The sequence below is a fragment of the Ammospiza nelsoni genome, chromosome 19 (genome assembly GCF_027579445.1).
Source record: "Ammospiza nelsoni isolate bAmmNel1 chromosome 19, bAmmNel1.pri, whole genome shotgun sequence".
NCBI lineage: Eukaryota > Metazoa > Chordata > Aves > Passeriformes > Passerellidae > Ammospiza > Ammospiza nelsoni.
The window spans coordinates 7,896,656-7,915,179 of record NC_080651.1 but is presented as its reverse complement, the minus strand read 5'-3'; the positions used below and the strand labels follow the sequence as shown (position 1 = coordinate 7,915,179).

Genomic DNA, 18,524 nt, shown 5'->3' with positions numbered 1-18,524 from the left:
TGTGAGCTGGGTCTGGTTCCATACTCAGTCCGTTCCTTGTGGCCCCTGCCATGGTGGGAGGTGGGATTTGCTGGGTGCTCAGGTGATGTTTTCAACTTTTCAAATGTGTTTTCCTTCCACGGGCTCTGGGGATTCCTTCCCTGCCCTTTCATCCCAGCTTTATCTGGCACCTCCCCACATCTCCATAGCACTGTCCAGGGATGGAGCAGAGCAAGGGAAAAAGGGATTTTCCTGGCTTCAAAATCTTCCTGTGTTGGTAGCAAGGGACACAATATTTGCCAGTGAGTGCTGCTGTGAGGACTCTCCCTGAAGGAGGCCACAGGCATGTCCTGGGTGAGCAATGCTGGCCCCAGAGCCAGCACTGCCACGGGGCTTGGGGGGACAGGGACCCCCCGAACCTGCCAAGGGCCCAACTGGGGACATGGCCTGGCTGCCAGTGTGGCACGGAGGAAGCACAGGAGTTCCCTTGCTCAGCTGGTACCTTTACCCATGAGAAAAGCAGCTCATTGGCAGAACAGCACATTGGCCACAGGTCCTGAGGAACAGCAAACCTCCCCGGGGTTCCCTGCACCCCAAAGCTCCCCGGGGTTTCCCTGCAGAGGCGCTGCCCTGAGGCTCCTGTGTGTCTCTTTTAGCCACTGGGCATTGATGGCTGTGGTGAATCCCTCTGGGCACAGCTGCCAGGATGAACCAGGGTCCTGCCAGTGGCTCTCACATGGAGCCAAGCGCAGCCGCCAGGAGCGGGGCCCTGTGCTGTCAGTGCTGGTTCGGTTGAGCCCTGTGTCACAGCAATTGCTGCACTCGATGTGTTCCCCTGGCTGCAGAGGCCAGGTGTGCTCTGCTGCTGCTGAGACCAGGCTGGGTTTCCCTGCAGGGGTTTCCCTGCAGCCCAGGGATGCTGTGAGTGGCTGAGTCTCTGTGACTGCTCTGTGTGCTGGGTGTCCCTCGGGGAGCTTGGGCATCGTTTCTGCACGCAACAACTCTTCCTGTTTCCTTTCTCTGTTTTAAGTGATTTTCCCATTCTTTTCACTTTAGAGTCAGGGCTGGCACAGCAAGAAGCTATAAGACAATTAATTCAGATTTCATATTTCACAATTGCATCTACCAGGAAGGAGATGCTTTAATTATATCTTTACGCTGTTGTTTTTTCCTTGACTGGTCTCGCTTGCCCTGCTGGGGGTGAGGACGAGCCTCTGGCACAGCAGCTGCAGAATTTGAGTTCCAGCTTTGTGCCTTCTGTTTACCACATCCAAGTGCTGACTTCTGGATGGCACTGAGTTTTCTCAGTCATGTGTGGTGCAGGGAGAATGGTTCACTCTGTTTAGGATTTGACCTCTGTGTCCATCAAGGGGTCCTGCTGCCCTGGGCAGGACAAAGGGGATCTGCCAGGCTCTCAAAACCACAGATTCATTTAGCGATTCCAAAGCTCCAAGCCTGGCATTTCCCAAGACCTCACCCTCTCTTTATTGTTGGTTTGACCATCCTGGAAACTCTTAGTGTGATAGGAAATAGCTGAAGGGAGGGGTCAGTGCTGCTTTTGGGGAGAGATATGGACAGTTGCTTTGTTTCCCTTTTTTTTTGTTTTGTTTTGTTTCCCTAACCTGCCAGGAAAAGCAATGTCTTGGCTTTGCTCACACGTGTGGAGGGTGCTGGCCTCTGTCTGGGGCCCCCTGTGCTCCAGCTGCCTGCACCAACCCCTGATGTCGAGCTGTGCACCCCAACTCCAGGCACAGGGGTGGCATTGCTGGGGATTTTGAGCCTTTTGCAGCTGCCTGAGCAGAGCACAAGCCATCCTTGGCTTTGCTTTTGTGCCCTGCCCTGCAGAGCTCAGCAGTTGTTTCCAGCTGGGATGTGAGGGCTGTCCCACCCTGGCAGGGTTGGGAAGGGGCTCTGTGGAACTGCCCTGGTCACATCCAGGTCCATTTCCACCCCTTGGCTCTCTGCAATGCAGCAATCCCTTTATTTCAGGAGGAAGAGGATGAATGTGCTGCCCTGGGCGTGTGCCAGGCTGCTCCTCCTGTCCCTGCTCTGCACCACCAGCGTCTGCCAATGGAGCAAAAGTGAGTGGAGCCATGCTAGCCCGGTCTGCCACCTCCCTTGGGGACCGTGTGTACCTGTCCTGCCCCCAGAAACACCAGTCCTCATGTGGAGAGCACCTGCTGTGGGCTTTTCCTGCTGTTTTCCATCTCCCCAGTTTTGGGGACCCTCCCATGCTACCCCGCTGCTGTTTTGCAGCCACTTTCCACAAACCAGGCAGAACCTCCATTTTTCCATGGGATCAGCCTTTCTCCCACGGCTCCCTTTGTTCTCCCCACCCCTGATGCCCTGATCTTTCCTGGCAGACAATCGCTGTGTGCTGTCCCGGGCCAAGAGCTGCACCGAGTGCATCCGCGTGGACAAGGACTGCTCCTTCTGCACCGACGAGGTGAGAGCCTGCAGGGCAGCCTGGGGCTCCTCTGCCACCCTGCTGAGGGGGGATCCCACCACCCTCACTGGGACAGGCACACAGGGGCAGGGGCAGCTGCTGGCTCCAGCTTCTCTTCTGGATGGGAAAGGCTGCAATGTGGATTTCCTTTTGGGGTGGAACACGGGGAGGGAGGGGAGCCTGTGATGGTGTTCACAGGGGTCTCAGGCTGAGGGAAGAGATGAGGATCTGACTCCATGTTTCAGAAGGTTTGATTTATTATTTTATGATATATATATATATATATAACATTAAAACTATACTAAAAGAATAGTATAGTTTTAATGTTATATATATATCATAAAATAATATGATATATAGCCTTCATCAGAAGGCTAGCTAAGAAAATAGGAAGGAATGATAACAAAGGCAGCTGTCTCACACTCTCTGTCCAAGCCTGTGATTGGCCATTAATTACAAACATCCAACATGGGCCAATCACAGATGCACCTGTTGCATTCCACAGCAGCAGATAATCAATGTTTACATTTTGTTCCTGAGGCCTCTCAGCTTCTCAAGAGGAAAAATCCTAAGGAAAGGGTTTTTCATAAAACATGTCTGCAACAGAAGTCCAGGGCAGAATTGCAGCAATGCAAGGGTTTATCAGAAAATGACAATGCACCAGAAACAGTGTGTGCAAGGGATGGAGGGAGAGATTTATCTCACACAACCCGGTGGCTCACTGGTGGTCACATTTCAGCTGGTGGTTCTGCGTGAGAACCTCTCTCACAGAACCCATCTCTCTGCCCCTCTCCTGCTCTCAAAGGCTCACAATGCTCTAGGCACAGGACCCTGCTTCCTACCCTGTGTATTTCCCCCTTTCCCCGTGGGTCTGGTGGTTTCTGTGGCTCTGATGCTGCTCTTGCTCCCTGGCAGAGCTTCGAGGAGCCGCGCTGTGACCTGCGGGAGAACCTGCTGCGCTCGGGCTGCGGCGAGGCCAGCATCGTGTACACCCAGGGGGAGATGAGGACACTGAAGGTGCGTGCTGGGGACACAGCCCGTGCTCAGCCTTCCCCAGGCTCCTCAGCCTCTCCTGAGGGCTCCTTCATCCTTCTCTAGGCTCCTCAGCAGGCAGAATACAAAGCCCAGATCACTATTTACGTAGGGTCTACTCAAAAGCAATGCCTTGGCCAGCTGGTGGACCTGTGGGCTGCTGGCCCTGATCCAGGCTGGGGTGCCCTGGCAGATAAAGCAGATGTAAGCAAAATGCTCACATCCCTGTGGAGGAGGTGCCTGGCTGGACACGAGTGGCTGTGGGGGAGGCTGTTGGACAGTACATGAAGGAGGGGGATGTGCTCATCCCTACCTTTGTACTTCCCACACATCTCCCTGCTCCCTGTCTCCTCCTTGTTGCACCATGCTGGAGATGGAGTCTCAGGTTTTGGTTGTTAATTGCTGCCCCGAGGTGTGAGAAAGGTCTCTGTTTTGGCCCGTGCATCCAAAGAACGAGTCAGAGCTCTTCAGTTTTTGGTCTTGAAATTGTTTATTAGTTCTTATCTATAAAATTTTCTTTCTGCCCAGCTGAGATCTGCTCAGCAGGGCAGCCACAGGCACTCTGACCACCCCTGAGGTGGTGTTGTCTTTTTATACTACAAACTATGTATAACATATTTACAATTACTTTCCAATACCTATCACCTGTGTTAGACAGTGAGCTTCTACTCTAAACCAATCCTGAAGTGCCACCATCACAACAGAAGATGGAGACCAAGAAGAAGAAGAAGAAAGGCTGGACACGCCCAAGTTCCTCCATCTTGTCCCCAAAACCCCCATACAAAAAATCCTAAAATCTACATTTTCACCCAGTGATAATTTTATTATTATACTATTTAAACTTCTGTGACTTTCAGGTCCTTGTACAAAGCTGGTAATTTGTTCCACGGGTCATAATCAAACCCACAGGTGTTCTGGGCTGCGTGCCAGGGTCTCTGAGCCCCCCAGTGGGGTCCTCGGCAACTCTGGACACCTGGAGGGATGTCCAATGGAGTCCATCCCCTCCATGTCACTCTCCTTCACAGAATTCCAGCATCAACGTGTCCCTGCAGAGGACCCAGGTGTCCCCCCAGGCCATGTACATGCGGCTGCGCGCTGGCGAGGAGATGAGCTTCTACATGGATGTCTTCCAGCCCAAGGAGAGCCCTGTGGATCTCTACATCCTCATGGACTTCTCCTACTCCATGTCTGATGATCTGGACAACCTCAAAAGCATGGGGCATAACCTAGGTGAGGGCAGAGCTGGGAGGAGAGGGGAGCCTGCTCTGTGCAGCTCATTCCTGCCTGTGGCTGTGAGTCCTCTGCCAGCACCAGAGAGAGGGATGCAGCTGGCAATGGCCTGAGAGGAGTCTGTTTTAATTAGAGCTTCTCATTATCTCTCTGCAGCCCTGTGCGGGGATGTCTCTCTGGTCCTGCAGGGATCCTCACATGCTCTCCCCTTCCAGCCCAGCTGGTGCCCCTCAGAGCTGCTCCGTGCAGGGCCTCTAGCATCCTGAACCTGCTGGGTGCTACTGCAGGAGCTCCAGTTCCGGGGTTCCAAAGGGGGGTCTAGGTTTCTGCCCTATAAAAGCCCAAAGATCCTAAAAGATGACAGTTTGGGAATCTTACCTAAGAACCCACCAGCAGAGAAGATGCCCACAAAAGGACTTCTTTCCCTGGAGCAGGGAGCCCACAGGCATCTCTTTATTTATGTGTGTCCCCTTTCCTTTCCTTTCCTCTCCCCCCAGCGGACTTCCTGCAAGCCCTGACTTCCAATTACACCATTGGATTTGGCAAGTTTGTGGACAAAGTCTCATCCCCTCAGACAGACATGAGACCTGAAAAGTGAGTGAGCCCCGTGGGTCCCTGAGGTGGGAGTAGAGGCAGTGGAAGGTGCCTTCTGTTTCTCTGTGGCTTTCACTGAGCAGTGCAAGAGCCTCCATCCATCTCTCAGCCTTCACTGCTGCTGTCCTCCCTGGTCTCGCCATCCCTCAGGGCTTGCTGCAGCACTGTGAGAACGACAGCAGTGTCATCCTGTGCTTTCACACCTTCCCTGCTCTGCCACAACAGACTGCTCTTCTTATGTCCTCTACCTCTGCCCTCATGCCTTCTCCCTCTCAGTGCTGGTGGCTGAGCTGCTCAGCTCCATGGTTTCCCTTGAGGGACTCTCCCCACCTTTCCTCTCCCTGCACCCGGCATCCCTTGGCTCCTGGCCCACACGGGAGCCCTGGTTCCATCTGTCCTAGGCTGCGTGAGCCCTGGCACAACGCCGACTCGCCGTTCTCCTTCAAGAACGTCATCCGCCTGACCAGCAACATCAACGACTTCAGCCAGGAGCTGCGCAAGGAGCGCATCTCGGGCAACCTGGACCCCCCCGAGGGCGGCTTCGACGCCATCCTGCAGACAGCTGTGTGCAAGGTGAGCGTGGCCAGGGCTGCGCTTTCAAGGAGGGCTGTCTCTGTCCCTCTGGGAGCCTCTCAGGAACCCTCGGCTGTGACCGTGGTCACAAGGGTCTGCAGGATGAGAGAGAGGCGAGAATGTTGATTCCATGATCAGAAGGCTTGATTTATTATTTTATGATATAACATTATGACTGTACTAAAAGGAATAGAAGGAAAAGTTCTCAGAAGCTAGCTAAGCTAAGAATAGAAAATAATGAATAACAAAGGTCTGTGTCTCAGCAGAGAGCGAGAGCCAGCTCTGCAGTGAGTGGTCAGTAAATCCAAACATCCACAGGAGACCAATCACGGGTCCACCTGTGACATTCCACAGCGGCAGATAACCATTGTTTACATTTTGTTGCTGAAACTTCTCAGCTTCAGCAGGAAAAATCCTAAGGAAGGATTTTAATGAAAAGATGTCTGCAACACTCAGCCAGTCCCGAGCCGGCAGACCCCGGGGGTGCAGCCCCGACACGGCCAATAGCAGGGAGACACTCCCTGTGCCCCGAGGGTTCTGTGCCCCATGCCCTGAGGATGCTGAGGGCTCCTGGGCTGGTCACCTTTGCAGCACAAGAGACACCAGAGACATCGGTAGAAGATAAAGGGCCAGCTCTTAGCAGGGGTTAATCCAAGGTTTTATTCAGGGGTTCTGGGGAGCTCCTGCACCTTAGGGAGCTGTGATGGTGTTCACAGGGGTTCTTGGATGAGGGAAGAGAGAGAATGTTGACTCTACGTTTCAGAAGGCTTGATTTATTATTTTATTATATATATTACATTAAAACTATGCTAAAAGAATAGAAGAAAAAGTTTCATCAGAAGGCTGGCTAAGCTAAGAATAGAAAGAAATGATCACAAAGGTTTGTGGCTCGGACAGAGAGCCCGAGTCAGCTGGCCTGTGATTGGCCATTAATTACAAACAACAACATGAGACCAATCACAGATGCACCTGTTGCATTCCACAGCAGCAGATAATCATTGTTTACATTTTGTTCCTGAGGCCTCTCAGCTTCTCAGGAGGAAAAATCCTGAGGAAAGGATTTTTCATAAAAGATGTCTGTGACAAGGGCCCTCCCACTGTCACAGGGAGATGTGCCAAGGTTACATTTAAAGGGAGGTGGAAACCCAAAGTAGAGAACATTTTACTGACCAATTAGTGACCCTAAGGGATGGGTACTGGGGGATTGACATTTAGGACAGCTTATGGGGCAAGGCTTGGGGGCTGACCCCTGGCCTCTGGCTGATCACTGGCAATCTGGACCGAAGCTTCTAGATGGAGGGGATGGGATGCTGAGTGATTGACAGAGGGCCAGGGTGGGGGTTTGGGGAAGATCTCAGCCAGAGAGAGGGATTACACAGGTAAAGGAAGGGGAGTATGATCTGGGATAAACCACTTGGGAAAAATACGGGGATACAAAACAAAACTACTTCAAAATATTACAAAGTATAAAAACCCACTACAACAGAGTGGCTCTTCCTGATGCCCACTGATGAGCAGAAGAGCCATTCTCCGGGCACCTGACAGGGCAGCCAGGGAGCCCTGGCTCAGCTGCAGCTGGTTCTTGCCCTCCTAGCCACACACTCCCAGTGCCAAGCTCTTTTGCATTCCCAATTTTCCCTAAGCCTTAGAATATGTGTCCTGGTGTTTGATGCCCAGCAAGGAGCTGCTTGCTGGGAACCCTGTGTGTGCTCTTTGCTCTGTCCCCTCCACGCCTGCGGTGATGAAACTCTGCTCCCTGGAAAAGAGCCCAGTTGGGCTTGGCTGCTTGGCTGAGGGATGAGCACAGCTCCAGACACGTCCAGGAAGGCGTGGGCTTGCCCCCTGTACACACATGGCACCGAGCTGCTGGGCGGGAGACACCCCGTGCTTTGGGGTGTGGGTGGCTGCTGGGATTCCTGGGGACACGTGGCTGGTTGTGTTTGCTGCCAGGTGCAGGTGGTGCTTTGTCCCTTGGGTATTCCAGCTCCTGTCAGCGCTGGCTTGCCAAGGGCTGCAAGTGCCGTGCAGGGGTTTGGGAAGCACAGGGATAAAGGTTCCTTCTCCCCCTCCCTGGCTGCAGGATAAGATTGGCTGGAGAAAGGACAGCACTCACCTGCTCGTGTTCTCCACCGAGTCTGCCTTTCACTATGAAGCTGATGGTACCAACGTCCTGGCAGGGATCCTGGCGAGGAACGACGAGCAGTGCCACCTGGACAGCCACGGCACCTACGTGTACGACACCAAGCAGGACTATCCCTCAGTGCCCACCCTCGTGCGCCTCCTGGGCCAGCACAACATCATCCCCATCTTCGCCGTCACCAACCACTCCTACAGCTACTATGAGGTGAGGAGAGCATGGCAGTAGTGACATGAGGGATTGCCTTTCCTCCAGGACCTCTGGACACAAGGGATTGCCTTTCCTCCAGGACCTCTGCCTCAGCTCAGCTCTGAGGAGAAAGTGTTCTCCCATCGCTTGTCCCCAAGTGCCAAACCAACTCCTCGGTGTTTGGGAGGGTTTCACGCTGTGTTGGGGGCTGCTCTAGGTTGTGGGAGGTCTCAGGGTGCATTACTGGGTGCAGGAATCCAGGCTCCTAGACGTCTCCCTGTGTTGGTTTCTGTTTCTTGTAAAGCAGTGGAGGCACAGAGCTGGAGAGTAATATAGGTTGGAGGGGACATTTGGAGGTCTCAAAGCAAAGCCCACTCCCACGACAGAGGAGGGTTCTCAAGGCCTTGGCTTAGGGAGCTCCTGTCTCTCTGCAGAAGCTGCACAAGTATTTCCCCATCTCCGAGATCGGGGTGCTCCAGGAAGACTCTTCCAACATCGTGGAGTTGCTCCGCACAGCCTTTGAGGTACTGCTGTTCTCTGGAGCTTCACCCTGGCTCACAGGGAGGGCAGGGGAGCAGGCAGAGGGCAGATGTGGCCCCTCTGGAGCAGGCCACGGGGTGGTCACAGGTACTGCTGAAAATCCACATTGTGTTTGTGCTCTGACACCCAGCGCATCCGCTCCAAGATGGACATCCGGGCTGACTTCACCCCCAGAGCCCTGAAGACAGAGTTCACCTCCCCAGAATTTGAAAAGACAGAATCTGGCTCCTTCCACATCACCCGTGGAAAAGTGGTAAGTCCTCGGAGGGCAGCGGAGGGAAGGCACCTGTGAGGGGGTGAGCTCTCCGTGTCCAGCAGAGCTGGCTCATCCCTGCAGTGTGTCCCTTCCTTCAGAGCAAGTTCCAGATGCACGTGAAGGCTCTGGAGTACGTTGGAGGGCAGCACGTGTGCAGCCTCCCCGAGAGGCACCGGCACGGGGTCATCCACGTGAAACCCACGTCCCTGAGCGACAGCCTGACCGTGTCCACTGCTGTGGTCTGCGACGTGTGTCCCTGTGAACAGGTGGGGTCACGCACAGAGGGGTGGTCCTCCTGCCAGCCCGGGGTGGGAATGTGCTGGCTGATGCATGGGGGTCCTGCTCAACCCCTCAGTGATGCTCAGCCTGGCCAAGATCTCCATCACTGCTCGTTCCCACCTCGATGTGATGTCCTATCACAGAGCTTGGTCTTCAGGGCAAAACTTTGCATCTGCCTTTCTGATTCCTGAAATGGTCTTGGGGGCAGCTGGGCTCATTCAGCAAAGCCTCTTCTCTCTTCACTTCCAGCAACAAGAGTTGGACTCGCCCAAGTGCAGTTTCCACGGGAACTTTGTGTGCGGACAGTGCATCTGCCACCCGGGCTGGTAAGGGCCGTGTCCAGAGCCACCCTCTGCCAGGGACCCTGCGGTGTGCGGGGACCCGCGGTGACACTTTGTGCCACGGGCACCCTGCCCAGGACCTGCCGTGCCGCGCTCTGCTCCTGCCTCTCTCAGCGCCACCTCTGTCCCCAGGCGAGGGGACACCTGCGACTGCTCCCCGGCGTCCTCCCCCAACAACGAGGGCTGCGTCCGGCCCGGGGACGCGGAGCCGTGCTCGGGCAGGGGCGAGTGCCTGTGCGGCAAGTGCCAGTGCTACTCCGAGGGACACAGCCCGCGCTTCGACGGCGCCTTCTGCGAGTTCGACGTCCTGCAGTGCCCACGCACCTCCGGCTTCCTCTGCAACGGTGAGAGACCCCCAGAGGGATGGATGGATGGATGGATGGATGGATGGATGGATGGATGGATGGATGGATGGATGGATGGATGTGCTGGGCCTGGGGGCACAGACAGAGTGTCCTGGCACAGGGGGTTGAGTGACCAGTGTGGTGTTTGTGAGGGTCCCCAGAATGACAGGATGAGGTGAGAGATGAGGAATCTGTCTCCATGTTCTCAGAAGGCTGATTTATTATTTTAAAGAATGCTGTATTTTTATATATATCAATATACATATAAATATATATATTATACATAAATATATTTTATATATAAATATATATTTATATATATAATAAATAAATATATATTTAATATATATATTAAAGAATGTGATACTAAAACTATACTAAAGAAGGAGAAAGGATACATCAGAAGGTTTAGCAATAATGAATAATAAAAATTTGTGACTGCTCAGACCCTCGACACTGCTGGACCGTGATTGGTCATTAAATGAAAACAATTCACATACTGGGTAAACAAGGATACATCGGAAGGCTTAACAAGAATGAGTAATAAAAACTCGTGATTCCTCAGAGCCTCGATACAGCTGGACCATGACTGGTCATTAATTTAAAACAATTCACATACTGGGTAAACAATGTCCAGATCACATTTCGAAGCAGCAGAACAGGGAGAAGCTGAAACTTCTCAGCTTCCCAGGAGAAGAAATCCTGGCGAAGGGATTTTTCAGAAAATATCACAGTGACACACCAGTGATGGGCTGCAGGGACTCCGTGCTTGCAGAAGCACAGGGAGGAGGCTGTGCAGCCCCTTTGCAGCCCCTGTGTGCCCCAAAGAAGGCAGGGCAGCCCCGGACAGGGCAGGGGGAATGGCCCAGCCCTGGAGCCCCGGCAATCCCCGCTCTCCCCGCAGATCGTGGCCGCTGCTCCAGGGGCGCCTGCGTGTGCGAGAGCGGCTGGGAGGGCCCGGGCTGTGAGTGCCCCACCAGCAACGACACCTGCATCGACAGCCGGGGGGTAGGTCCGGTGCTGCCCGCCTCCCGGGCAGGGCTGCCCCTGTGCTGGGATCTCTGGGGCTCTGAGGGGCCCTCCCGACCCCCAGTGCCCCTCTCAGGCTGTCGCCTCTTCCCTCGCAGGGCATCTGCAATAACCACGGCAGGTGTGAGTGTGGCAGGTGCATCTGTGACATGGCTTCGCTGTACACCAGCTCCACCTGTGAAATCAGCTACTCCCTGGTGAGTCCCTCCAGGTTCATTTTTTATTCCCATGCAGAGCCTCCAGGGAAGAAAGGCAGAGCAGAGATGAAGGCACATCTCAGTCAGGAACAAAATCTTAAGCAAGAGTTTGCCTCACCTGTCCTGTGGCCAGAAAGGCCTGGCATGGGAGCTGCTTTGCAGCCACAGGCTTTCTTTGCCCTCCTGTTCACCAGCAGCAGCCTTTGAGAGTCTGTCTGTGTTTATCTGCACCCTCGTTTGAGGCTCAGCTTGTGGCTTGCTCTGATTTGCCTCAACACTGGGAAAAACCTCATGTCATAGAGTCACAGACTGGTTTGGATTGGAAGGGACCTTAAAGCTTATCTCATTCCCACTCTCCTGCCATAGGCAGGGCCACCTTCCACTGGATCAGGTTGCTCAGGGCCCCACCCAACCTGGCCTTGAACATGTTTATTTTGCCCATTGACAAACATGAGCTAATCCCACAGTAGGATGGAGAAAGCTGGCTTGATCAGGTTTTGGAAAGGCCACTGAAACCCTTAGAGAAGATCCAATTGCTGCCCAAATGCAGACTGTTGGTGTAAGAGATTTTGGAGCCAACTGGGCTGATAAATCCTTCATAAGCTGCTTGTTGTCAATGACTTCTCTTTGTGACCTGGACCTTGCCCTGACTCTGGGATGAGAAGCTGCCTCTCCAGCTCTGCCCTTCAGAGTCTGTGTCCCCCCCTGCTCCTGGGGGTGTCCCTGACCATGCCACCCCCTGTGCCCAGGGCTTCCAGGCCGTGTGTGAGAGCATCCGCGACTGCGTGCGCTGCCAGACCTGGGGGACCGGCAACCTGAAAGGGAACTGCAGCTCCTGCCACCTGCAGATCCAGATGGTGGAGGAGCTGAAGAAAGGTACCATGAGAGGCACAGCTGGGCACAGCCACGTGTGGTGTGTCCTGTGTGCCCTGCTCCGTGTGGGTGTGCATGCAGGGCTGCTCCCCAAGGCTTTCCTGGCCCTGGTGACCTCACACCCATGTCCCCTGTCCCCACAGAGGAGGCTGGTGAGCACTGCTCCTTCCAGGATGAGGATGATGACTGCACCTACCACTACACGCTGGAGGGAGACCCCAGCGTCCTCCCCAACACCACTGTCCGTGTGCAGAAGAATAAAGGTGAGCAGGGCCCTGGGAGGAGCAGGGGCTGTCCAGCCTGGGGATGTCCAGCAGGGCACGTCCAGCCTGAGGTCTGGATCACAGTGACCACCTCCACGGTGCCCCCAGTCCCTGCTTTGTCCCTTTGCTGTGCCCCTGGGCAGGGCCTCCCTGCCCACCTTGCTGGGTGACACGGGTGGGTGACACTGCCTGTCCCATGAACTGCCAGGGGTGGAACGTGGCACCCTCAGGGAGACCTTTACAGATCAGAGCCTGCCATGGGCAGGGATTGCTGCAAGGTGCTGCAGCCCTTTGGCATGGCTGGGTGTGACAGGGGTGTGATACCCTCCCTGAGCAGCATTTCTCATTGTGAGGCATTGCCAAGGTTGACTGGGCTGCTGCATCCCTCAGAGGGATGTTCTCCAGCCTTTCCCCTCCCTGCACTCCCCACACGGGGCTGAGGCCTGCAGGTGACATTGCTGCTGTCACTCGCAGAGTGCCCCCCTGGGAGCTTCCTCTGGCTCATCCCACTGCTCATCTTCCTCATCCTGCTCCTGGGGCTGCTGCTCCTGCTCTGCTGGAAGTTCTGTGCCTGCTGCAAGGTGAGTGTCTCAGCTGGCTTCCCCAGCCCGGGGGGAGAACCAGATATGGCCAAAACCATGACAAATTTCCAAAATTCACCCAGCCTCCAGCATGGCCAGGTTCACAGGGGATGTCCCTTTGGCATCCAAGCCTCCACTGTTGCCAGCATGAGCTGCTGGTGAAATTTTAGTCAGATTTGCCCCCATCTAGCTAAAACCAGTTGAGAGCCCCCTCCACCCACTGCCCACACATCCCTGCTGGTGTGGATCCTCCCTGATGGAGACGTGGGGGGTTTTGTCCTTGGTCACAAAGTGATTGTGATAGTGGGGCCCTGGAAAAATGTTAAAGATAGACTCTGAAAAGGTTGGGCTTTGTGTTTTGCCAGATCATGTGAAATTGCACCTGCGTAAGCAGTATGATAAATTATATAACTGTTAGATGTGATGATTGTTTAGTAATTAAATATAATTAGTTTCTCATGATTCTTCTTATGATTATACAATATGTTAGAAGTTTGAGGGGGGGTCCACGAGGAGCCCATGCTTGGCTGAAATCTATGTATATAATAGAACAATATAAGTTTAATAATTAACATGGAAGTTATATAACGATAGAATATAAAAACATGTTCATCCCGAACCCATATCAGAGTCAGATTTGAGTTGGTACCCCTGACACCCAGAGCTCTTCAATAAAAGCACCCACATATAATAATTTTCGTGATTATGTGTTTCTGAACACTAACAATTGTGTCTCTGGCCGTTTGTTTTCTAGGCTTGCCTGGCCCTGCTTCCCTGCTGTGCACGAGGTACCAGCCCTGGGTCCTGGGGGAGGCTCTGGGGTGGGACAGTGTTCACAGGGGTCTCAGATTGAGGGAACAGAGGAGGACCTGACTCCGTGTTTCAGAAGGCTTGATTTATTATTTTATGATATATATTATATTAAAACTATACTAAAAGAATAGAAGAAAGGATTTCATTGGAAGGCTGACTAAGAATAGAATAAGAAGGAATGATAACAAAGGCTTGTGGCTCGGACAGAGTCCAAGCCAGCTGACTGTGATTGGCCATTAATTAAAAACAACTAACATGGGCTAATCAAAGATCTACCTGTTGCATTCCACAGCAGCAGATAATAATTGTTTACACTTTGTTCCTGAGGCCTCTCAGCTTCTCAGGAGGAAAAATCTTAAGGAAAGAATTTTTCATAAAAGATGTCTGTGACACTGGGGTGCACTGTGTCCTGGGTTTGGGGTGTGCTGGCGCGAGCATCCCTCCCCTCTGGGCTGGAGAGGTGGATCAGGGAAAAGGCTCCTAGCAGAGAGCCTGAGCCAAGGAGTCCTGGAGCCTCTTCCCTGCCCCACACCCTGGTGTGAGAAATGGATTTGTAAAGGATTTTCAAAATATGTCTGTGTGCAAATACTGAGATAAGGTGTGTTGAGTTAGGAAGGCTATGGAGTAGAAATGACATTGTTGAGAGAGATTAAACTAGAAATAGGTTTCAAAATATAAAAAGAGCCATAAAATATTTTTAAAAATTAGAACTGTGAAAGATACAGTGTAGCAAGATTATATGGGGTAAAAATACAAATGATTGGCGTTAGGAGTAGTAGCAACATTGTATAGTAAAAGTTAATAGGTTGAAAAACATTAATAGCATATTATAACTAAGAAATTAGCTTCTGATAGAATGGCATTGAGTTTTACATCTCTTATGTCTCACCCTTCATCGAGACTGATAATAGAATAAAATCTTTTCAGACGCCTCCCAGTTACCCCGTCTCTATAAAGGCTAAAACCCAACACCTGGGCTGTCCCACTGCGGGCTCTCCCTGACCTGTAATGCTCAGGGGGTGAGACGTGTTCTCCCCACCCCTGGGCACCCCTTTCTCCTCCGTCCTTGGAGGAGATCATCCAGAAATGGAGAAGAAAGGAGTGCTCAGGGTGGGGAAGACCCCTCCATCCTCATCCTCTGCTGGCACCTCAACCTGGGGTGTCACACACCTGGGTGTGATGGAACCCTCAGCATCCCCAGCACTGTGGAGGAGAAAGAGGTGCTCAGGGTGGGGAGACCCCTCCATCCCACTCCCCTGCTGGCACCTCAACCCCCTGGGGGTGGTGGGACCCTCAGCATCCCCCAGCACAGAACCTGTGGAAGAGAAAGAGGTGCTCAGGGTGGGGAGACCCCTCCATCCCACTCCCCTGCTGACACCCCAGCCCCCTGGGCGTGGTGGGACCCTCAGCCTCCCCAGCACGGAACCCGTGGTGTTGCCCCGGTGTGCCCGGGCTCTGAGCCGCCCCTGGCCCTGCAGGTCGCACGGTTGGCTTCAAGGAGGATCACTACATGCTGCGGCACAGCCTCATGTCCTCCGAGCACCTGGACACGCCCCTGGTGCGCAGCGGGTCCCTCAAGGGCCGGGACACGGTGCGCTGGAGGATCCACAACAACGTCCACAGGCAGGGCATCGCCTCCCCTGCTGCCGCCAGCCCCAAGGAGCTCGGTGAGTGTCCCCAGCCTCCAGCCTCTGCCTGGGGCGTGTCTCCGACCGAGCGGGACGGAGATGGATTTGGGGATTTCTCTTTGCAGTTCCCTACGGGCTGTCCCTGAGGCTGGCCCGGCTCTTCACGCAGAACCTGACGAAACAGGACACGCGGGAGTTCGAGCAGCTGCGCAAGGAAGTGGAGGAGAACGTAGGGGCCGGGGCACAAAGGGGCTTGGGGTGGCCTTGGGGACAGCCACACGGGGGGCCGGGCAGGGCCCCTTCCCTGGGAACCCTCAGCTGTGCAAAGGAAGGAGCAGTTCTTCTTCCTTTGTGAGAATGCGCAATTATTAAGGTGATGATTGTAAGAATTGGCAAAGCATCTCATGGAGATTCTGGGTTTGCTTTGGGGCATGTGATCTGAAGCTCCTGTTGGCTTCAATTTGCAGCCTCTTGCCATGTCCTGGGATGAAATGGAATTTTTCTTCTTTTGTGAGAAAGCACAGTTTTTAAGGTCATGATTGTAAGAACTGGCAAAGCATCTTGAGGAGATTCTGGGTTTGCTTTGGGGCATGCAATCTGAAGCTCCTGTTTGGCTTCCATTTGCAGCCTCTTGCCATGTTCTGGGATGAAACCTGGTGTGGGAGGGTGAGGAAGGAGGGCCTGGGGTGGTCAGAGCGCTCCTGTGTGTGGTGGCAGCAGCATCTGCTCAGTGAGAGATACACTGTGAATCTTGTCCCTCTTGCTCCTTGCAGCTGAACGAGGTTTTCAAGCACATTCCTGGCTGCCACAAGGTCCAGCAGACCAAGTTCAGGTGAGTCAGAGGGGGAGAGACTCCTGCAGGACAGGGTTCCCCCAGGGCACTGCTGATGATGGGATGGACCAGAGAGCTGGGGTGTGGAATCTGTGATGCTGGTCTGTGAGACAAGCCTGGTGTGGTGCTTCACCCACCCAGGGCTGCAGAGCAGAGCCCGCCCAGCTGTGGAGGAGATCTCAGCTGAGTTTGGCTCTGGAGCAGCAGGACAAGTCCTAGTTCATGGTGCTCAATGGGAGAATTCCCCCTGACTTCCAAAGTTTCAGCCTGCTGCAAGCTTAGGAGTGCCTGGTGCAGGCTGGGAGGAATTTGGGGATGCCAGTGCTGAGCAGGGAGTGGCATCTCCCCCCCACAGCCTGATCCAGATGTGGTCTCCCCTGTGGGCATGTTCCTTGATGTGTTGGGAAACCCAGGGCAGGAGAGAGCAGCTGGGCAGGAGGGAACATGTGTGGGGCTCTGTGGGATGGGTTGGCACCCGCAGGGCAGTGCTGCAGCTCAGGCCTGCTCAGGGCCGTGATTCACACAGCACTTTGTCTCTCCAAAGGTGTTAGTCACTCTGATTTGGGTTTGGTTTTTTATTCCCCCAGGTTACAGCCTAATTCTGGGAAAAGGTAAGAGGAATTTGCAGCTCTCTGGTGCTGCTTCTCCCTCTTTGCACAGACACGTGTGGGGTGACTGAGTGCCCTACACACTCACTGGCCCCCAGCTGCTGTGTGAGATGAGTTTGCCTGGTCCCAGCTCTCACCTGCCCTTCCCTCCCCGCTCCCAGGCAGGATCACACCATTGTGGACACCGTGCTCACTGCCCCTTACTCAGCCAAGCCAGACATCATCAAAGCTGTGGAAAAACACATTTCCCACGAGGCTTTCAATGACCTGAAGGTTGCACCGGGTTATTACACTGTGACCTCAGACCAAGGTAGGGAGCAGAGCCAGGTGCTGGCTCCTGGCTGGGTACAGGGGTTATTTCCCACCTCTCACCCTTGTCTTTTCCCCCAGATGCTCAGGGAATGGTGGAGTTCCAAGAGGGCGTGGAGCTGGTGGATGTCCGTGTGCCACTCTTCATCAGGGATGATGATGATGATGAGAAGCAGCTGCAGGTGGAGGCCATCGAGGTCCCCAACGGCATCGCAAAGATTGGGCGCAGGGTTGTCAACATCACCATCATCAAGGAGCAAGGTGAGGGGCTGTGAGTGTGAGAAGTGTCTGTGTGTGAGTGTGAGAGGTGTCTGTGTGTCCCCTGTGAGGGGTCTGTGTGTCCCGTGTGAGGTGTCTCTGTTTGAGTGTCCTGTGTCCCAACTGATGTGGTCTGTAAGGTGCACTCTGCATTATCTGAGCACCCCCAGGTCACAGACTTGCTTGGTGACTCCTTCCTGAAGTCACCTGGGTCTAAACTGGAGCATCCTTTAATGCATCCAAAGGAGGGTCATCTTCCCTGCTGACACAAACATTTGACCATCACCAGTTTAGATGCCAATTCCTTGACAGATTAAGGGCTGACAGCATTCCTCTGCTGCTCCAGTTCACTGAGTGCTGCTGTGAAGCAGAACCTCTGTGATGTTATTGTGCTGATGTCCCCAGCACTTTCCCTCTGCTTCCCACCTGGCTGTTAAGAGCAGGGAGCCCAAATGGAAAGTGGGGAAGTCTCCAGCCCATGGAATGTTATTTCATGCACAGTTCACACCTGTGAGTGACTGGAACTCTGTTCAGTCAGGGGGACACCTGTTTGGGATGTGATTCTTTGTGTGTTTGCTCTACGCATTCCTTCTCTCCTGCCCTCTCCAGCCAGCAGCCTCATCACGTTCCTGCAGCCAGCCTATTCCCACAGCCGCTTTGACAAGCTGGCCAAGATCCCTGTCCTCAGGGAGATCATCGACAACGGGAAATCCCAGGTCACCTACAGGACCCGGGACCTCACCGCCAAGAACGGCAGGGTAAGCCTGGAGCTCCTGGCCTTGGCAGGGAATGCAGGGCTGGGAAAAGGCCAGCCCTGGGGTGCAGAACAGGAGTTATCAGCACATGGCTGGGCAGGGGGGACCCAAGGCTTGAGGGCAGCACAAGGGTAAACTTTCTTCTCCATCTCTTGCTCTCTCGGGGAGGGAGGACCTGAGAGGGTGTCTGTGCCTGAGGCAGAGGGTACCAGCTGTCCCTGGAGCTGTGGGCACTGGGAGGCAAAGGAGGATTGAGGGTGATGAGGGGAAGCTCTTTGGGAATCTCCTCATGGATACTGCAGTCTGTAATCATGGAACAGTTTGGGTTGGAAGGGACCTTAGACCATTTCATTCCAACCCCTGCCATGCACAGGGCCAACTTCCACAAGACCAGGTTGCTCAGAGCCCCATCCAGCCTCACCCTGAACACACCTCTTC

At 53.9% G+C, this 18,524-nt stretch overlaps 1 protein-coding gene across 2 annotated transcripts in view; it reads left to right on the top strand.

Moving 5' to 3' along the window:
- Positions 1-18,524, top strand: part of ITGB4 (integrin subunit beta 4) — a 35,154-nt gene that overhangs the window by 2,758 nt on the left and 13,872 nt on the right. For both annotated transcript variants that reach the window (XM_059485681.1, XM_059485680.1), the window contains exons 2-26: positions 1,969-2,060; positions 2,343-2,425; positions 3,341-3,442; positions 4,483-4,687; positions 5,185-5,281; positions 5,683-5,854; positions 7,935-8,198; positions 8,615-8,704; positions 8,851-8,973; positions 9,075-9,242; positions 9,505-9,581; positions 9,729-9,940; positions 10,845-10,948; positions 11,068-11,166; positions 11,916-12,042; positions 12,183-12,302; positions 12,777-12,883; positions 13,638-13,671; positions 15,175-15,363; positions 15,450-15,553; positions 16,098-16,156; positions 16,744-16,767; positions 16,926-17,074; positions 17,155-17,334; positions 17,941-18,089. In XM_059485681.1, the coding sequence (XP_059341664.1) occupies positions 1,969-2,060; positions 2,343-2,425; positions 3,341-3,442; positions 4,483-4,687; positions 5,185-5,281; positions 5,683-5,854; positions 7,935-8,198; positions 8,615-8,704; positions 8,851-8,973; positions 9,075-9,242; positions 9,505-9,581; positions 9,729-9,940; positions 10,845-10,948; positions 11,068-11,166; positions 11,916-12,042; positions 12,183-12,302; positions 12,777-12,883; positions 13,638-13,671; positions 15,175-15,363; positions 15,450-15,553; positions 16,098-16,156; positions 16,744-16,767; positions 16,926-17,074; positions 17,155-17,334; positions 17,941-18,089 (3,130 nt within the window). The remainder of the gene's footprint in view (positions 1-1,968; positions 2,061-2,342; positions 2,426-3,340; positions 3,443-4,482; positions 4,688-5,184; positions 5,282-5,682; positions 5,855-7,934; positions 8,199-8,614; positions 8,705-8,850; positions 8,974-9,074; positions 9,243-9,504; positions 9,582-9,728; positions 9,941-10,844; positions 10,949-11,067; positions 11,167-11,915; positions 12,043-12,182; positions 12,303-12,776; positions 12,884-13,637; positions 13,672-15,174; positions 15,364-15,449; positions 15,554-16,097; positions 16,157-16,743; positions 16,768-16,925; positions 17,075-17,154; positions 17,335-17,940; positions 18,090-18,524) is intronic.